The sequence below is a fragment of the Leptonychotes weddellii genome, unplaced genomic scaffold (assembly GCF_054177405.1).
Source record: "Leptonychotes weddellii isolate Sample4059 unplaced genomic scaffold, ASM5417740v2 HiC_scaffold_13044, whole genome shotgun sequence".
Lineage (NCBI taxonomy): Eukaryota > Metazoa > Chordata > Mammalia > Carnivora > Phocidae > Leptonychotes > Leptonychotes weddellii.
The window spans coordinates 1-5,904 of record NW_027709783.1 but is presented as its reverse complement, the minus strand read 5'-3'; the positions used below and the strand labels follow the sequence as shown (position 1 = coordinate 5,904).

The 5,904-nt window shown below is 38.4% G+C and overlaps 1 protein-coding gene and 1 pseudogene across 1 annotated transcript; both read left to right on the top strand.

The window, feature by feature from the left end:
- The first annotated feature begins 1,973 nt into the window (after positions 1 to 1,973).
- Positions 1,974 to 3,588, top strand: LOC115940313 (small ribosomal subunit protein eS21 pseudogene; annotated as a pseudogene).
- A 545-nt stretch (positions 3,589 to 4,133) lies between these two features.
- On the top strand, positions 4,134 to 5,901 carry PCDHB5 (protocadherin beta 5; the record flags this gene model as incomplete). The annotated part of the gene is made up of 1 exon (XM_031026175.2): positions 4,134 to 5,901. A coding segment is annotated over exon 1 (1,413 nt), but the record flags the coding sequence as incomplete, so codon positions are not given.
- Between the last annotated feature and the right edge of the window lie 3 nt (positions 5,902 to 5,904).

Genomic DNA, 5,904 nt, shown 5'->3' with positions numbered 1-5,904 from the left:
CATTCATCTGTTGATGGACATCTTGGTTCTTACCATAGTTTGGCTATTGTGGACATTGCTGCTATAAACATTGGGGTGCACGTGCCCCTTTGGATTACTACATTTGTATCTTTGGGGTAAATAGCCAGTAGTGCAATTGCTTTTTGAGGAACCTCTATACTGTTTTCCAGAGTGGCTGCACCAGCTTGCATTCCCACCAACAGTGTAGGAGGGTTCCCCTTTCTCCACATCCTTGCCAACATCTGTCATTTCCTGACTTGTTAATTTTAACCATTCTGACTGGTATCTCATTGAGGTTTTGATTTGGATTTCCCTGATGCCGAGCGATGTTGAGCATTTTCTCATGTGTCTGTTGGCCATTTGGATGTCTTCTTTGGAAAAATGTTCATGTCTTCTGCCCATTTCTTGATTGGATTATTTGTTCTTTGGGTGTTGAGTTTGCTAAGTTCTTTATAGGTTTTTGATACTAGAAGGGTCGGACTCTTGGTTTTGGCTCAGGTAATGATCTTGGGGTCGTTGTGCTCAGCTGCTAGTCTGCTTCAGATTCTTTCTCTCTATTTCTCCCTCTCTGCCCCTCCCCCCCCAAAATAAATAAATAAATAAATAAAATCTTAAAAAAAAAAACTCTAGGTAAGACAAATCAAGAAGGAAAAAAACACCAACTACCAATATCAGGAATGAAAAAGGAACATCACTACCAATCCCATAGATATTAAAAAAATAAAAAGGGATATTATGAGTAACTTTATGCCAATAAACTTGACAATTTATGTAAAATGGAAAACATCTTTGAAAAACAATATACTAAAACTGAAACAAGAAGAAATGTAACATCTGATTAGGCATATCTATTAAGTAAATTAAACTTGTTATTAAAGAAACCTGGCCACTCCAATTATCACTAGGGAATTCTTCCACAATACTTATGGAAGAACTAATACCAGTTTTTGCAGCCTTTTTCAGAGAATAGAAAAATAGGAAATGTTTCTCAAATCATTTGGGTGCTAACATAACTTCAATGGGTTATGACATCCAAACCTGAACAAGACATTATAAGAGAGGAAAAGCAGAGGCCAATCTCATTTATAAATATAGATGGGAAAATTCTAAACAAAATATCAGGAAATAAAATTCAGAAATATATAAAAATGAAATAATAAATTATGAGAAAATGTGTTATTTTAAGGATGCAAATCCAATTTAATATTTGAAAATTAATATTAGTCACATGAACAAATGAAGAAAATAGGATTATCTCAATAAATACAGAAAAAGTCATTTGATACGATTCAGCACACATTCATGGTAAAGTATTTAGCAAACTGAAAATAGAAGGGAACATTCAGACTGTATTTTAAAACCTACAGGAAAAATTATCTTTAATGGTAAATTATTGAAGTTTCCCTTAATTATCAAGAATGAGACAAGGATGCCTGCCTTTACTATTTCACTTCAGTATTATACCATAGGTCCTAACCAGTGGAATAAGGCAAAGAAAAAATAAAAGGGACAATGATTGAAAGGGGAGAAATAAGAATGTCTTTTTTTAAAAAAAAAATGACATGATTGTATATATAAAAGTCATAAAGAATCTATTGATGATTATGATTAATAAATTAGGTTAGCTATTCCACTGGATATATGGTAGTATACAAATAGAAATTGTATTTCTGATAACAACAAAAATCATAAAATTTAAGATTTTGAGTATCATTTACAAAGTTTAAAAAATATCAAATATCTAGAAACAAATCTAACAACATGTGTAAGACTTATATACTGAAAAACTATAAAATATTGAGAAAAGTTAAAGTTCTAAAATAGAGGGATATATAATTTTCAATATTTGGAAGACTCAATGTTGGGAATATGTCAGTTCTCCCCAAGCACTCTATAGATGGAATAAAATCCTAAACAAAATTTCAGCAGACTTCTTTGTGAAAATCGACAAGCCAAATCTAAAGTTCATATAGAAATACAAAAGGACAATAAGAACCAAAACCATCTTGAAGAAAAAGAATAAAAGTGGAGGACTTTCTGTGCTTACGCCCCTGGCGGTTGGCAGCTGGCGCGCTCTCAACGTGCAGAACGACGCCGGCGAGTTCGTGGAGCTGCATGTACCGCGGAAATGCTCCGCCAGCAACCGCATCATCGACGCCAAGGATCACGCGTCCATCCAGATGAACGAGGCCGAGGTTGAGAAGATGACAGGCAGGTTCAATGGACAGTTTAAAACCTACGCTGTGGGGCCATTCGCAGGACAGGTGAGCCAGATGACTCCATCCTCAAACTGGCCAACGCCAACATCGTTTCAAAGAACTTCTGAATGGAGAGGATCAGGGATGTGGGGTATTTGTAATGTGGAGGACTTACCTATCAGATAATCAAGCCTATTAAAAAGATATAGTTATTAAGACAATATGGTATTCCAGGATAAACCAAGAGAAAAACGGAAAGAAGAGTCTTGAACAGACCAATGGTCACCTGATTTATAATAAATTGACACTTCAGAAACAAACTAAATGATAGGGAATGAATCTTCTTTTCAAAAGATAGTGCATTTGGATATTTTTATGAAAAAATAATGTAACCCTAACCTCATTCATATGAAAAAAATCAAATTCAGGAAGATCATTGCTCTAAATATGAAAAGTAAAGCAATTGATTTAAAAAAATATACAAGAATATTTTCATGATCTTGGGATATATGCAAAGATTTCCTAACCATAAATGAAAAGTATTGGGGCGCCTGGGTGGCTCAGTCGTTGGGCATCTGCCTTCGGCTCAGGTCATGATCCCAGGGTCCTGGGATCGAGCCCCGCATCGGGCTCTCTGCTCGGCGGGAAGCCTGCTTCTCCCTCTGCCACTCCCCCTGCTTGTGTTCCCTCTCTCGCTGTGTCTCTCTCTTCAAATAAATAAATAAAATCTTAAAAAAATAAGAAAAGTATTGATAAATTAGACTAATGGTAAGATATTTTGTTCATCAAAGATAGCACAAGAGAGTGGAAATGCAAGCCATAAAGTGGGAGAAGATATTGCAATACATACTTCTGAAAAAGTAATTATACTCAGGATATATAAGGAACTTCTAATAATTGATAAGGAAAAAGGCAAATGTCGTAAATAGAGACAAAAGACAAGTACTTCACAAGAATGTACCCTAATGGCCATTAATCATGTGAAAAAAGTGCTCAATTTAATCAGGGAGATGTTAATTAAAGTTACAATATGTTATCACTACACATTCATCAGAGTGGTTAAAATTAAAAGACAGTATCAAATGTTGACAAGGACATGGAGCAACTGGAACTGTCTTTTTTTGCTGGTTTCAGTAAAACCACATTTGTAAACTTTTTACAATATCTGTTAAGGCTAAATATATGTGTACATCTTTGCACACAGAGGTCTGACTCCTAGGAATATATTCAACATAAATGCTCACATAGACACCAAAAGATATGTACAAGAATGTCGGTAGCAGCACTATCCAAAATATCACCAAACTGGAAAACCCCAATGTGCATCAACCAGAGAATAAATAGTAGCACAGTCATACAATAGAATAATATAAAGCACTGAGAATAAAATAAATTAGGACAATATATAACAGATGAATTTTAAAAACATAATGTTGAGTAAAAGAAGCCGAACATAAAAGAGAAATATGACATAAGTCCATTTGTATAAAAGTTCAAAAAAGAAAAAAATCTATGATAATAGATGTCAGAAGCATGCTTACCTTTAGGGGAGAGGGTAATGACCAAACAAAAACAGAAGGGAGCTTCTAGGGTTTTGGTAACATTTTAGTTTTAGTTTAGTTTCTACTTATAGGACTGTGTTCACTTCCTGAAAAATGTATTGAGTTGTACACTTATCACTTGTACCCCTTCTGATATGTTATATTTCAAAATAAAAATAACTTTTGTAAAATTGCAAACTTTTGTAAACATCGGTTAACACTTATTTCTTGAATGTAATCAAATAAGAAACCCAACAAGAAGTTTCTTCTCAAAATGTATTTTATGAAGAACACTGATATATCATTTAGTTTGTTCTGAAAAGTATTACTGCACTGAAAGTTAACAAATGTTTCTTTAGAATTTCCAATACCTAAGAACTGGAGATACGATAGGGCGCACTTCTGTGACTTAAAAGGACTTTGATAGTGTATACAAGTTGTAATTTGGAATGAAATGGCAAATACTATATGCCATAGTAAGTAAGGACGCCTGGTGGCGCTGCAGGCTAGAGTATGAATGAAAGGCTCTATGGGTATCCCGGACGCCATTAAGCTGGAATCAGAACAATGAGCGCTTCCTAAAAGAAGGAAGCATTTTAGTAAGATCTAGCGGCAGTTATCTTCAGAGAGGACATCATTCTAGGGCGAGTCAGTCAGAAATATCTAAATCGAGGTTATTTAACCAAATCATCTGGGCTGATTGTATACAGAGTTGAAGAAACTGCACCTTCTTGAATTGGGTCTGAGCAATGGAGACTGCGCTAGCAAAAACACCACAGAAAAGGCAAGTTATCTTTCTTGCTATATTGTTGCTTTTGTGGGAGGCTGGCTCTGACGCAATTAGGTATTCCATGCCAGAAGAAACAGAAAGTGGCTCCTTTGTGGCCAACCTGGCAAAAGACCTGGGGCTTAGGGTGGAGGAGTTAGCTACTCGGGGCGCGCGAATGCATTACAAAGGAAACAAACAGGTCTTGCAGCTGGATGTAGAAACCGGGAATTTGCTGCTATATGGAAAACTAGACCGGGAGGTGCTGTGCGGGGCGACAGATCCCTGTATATTATATTTCCAGTTATTACTGGAAAACCCGGTGCAGTTTTTTCAGGCTGATCTGCAACTTACGGATATAAATGACCATTCCCCACAGTTCCTAGACAAGGAAATGCTCCTAAAAATCCCAGAGAATGTTCAGCCAGGGACCATATTTCCTTTGAAAATAGCTCAGGACTTGGACATAGGTATCAACACTGTGCAGAACTACACAATCAGCCCCAACTCCCATTTTCATGTTGTCACTCGTAATCGCGGAGATGGCAGAAAATACCCAGAGCTCATGCTGGACAAAGCGCTGGATCGGGAGGAGCAGTCTGAGCTCAGTTTAACCCTCACGGCGCTGGATGGTGGGACTCCGCCCAGGTCTGGGACCACTGCAGTCCACATTGAAGTCGTGGACATCAATGATAATGCTCCTCAGTTTTTACAGTCGCTCTATGAGGTACCGGTTCCCGAGAACAGCCCCCTAAACTCCTTAGTTGTTGTTGTCTCTGCCCAAGATTTAGATGCAGGAACAAATGGGAATGTAGTCTACACTCTATTCCAAGGCAATGAAGTTACTCAACCATTTGTAATAGATGAAATTACAGGAGAAATTCGTCTGAAAAAGGCATTGGATTTCGAGGCAACTCGATACTATAACGTGGAAATTGCAGGCACAGACGGCGGGGGCCTTTCAGGAAAATGCACTGTAGCTATAGAGGTTGTGGATGTGAATGACAACGCCCCTGAACTTACCATGTCGACGCTCACAAGCTCTACCCCAGAAAACTCACCAGAGACTGTAGTGGCTGTTTTCAGTGTTTCTGATCCAGACTCTGGGGACAATGGTAGGATGGTTTGCTCCATCCAGAAGGATCTCCCCTTTCTCCTGAAACCCACATTCAAGAACTTTTACACCCTAGTTACTGAGAGACCACTGGACAGAGAGAGCCAGGCCGAGTACAACATCACCATCACCGTCACTGACCTGGGGACGCCCAGGCTGAAAACCCAGCACCACCTAACGGTGACGGTGTCCGACGTCAACGACAACGCCCCGGCCTTCAGCCAAAGCGCCTACACCCTGCGGGTGCGCGAGAACAACAGCCCCGCCCTGCACATCGGCAGCGTG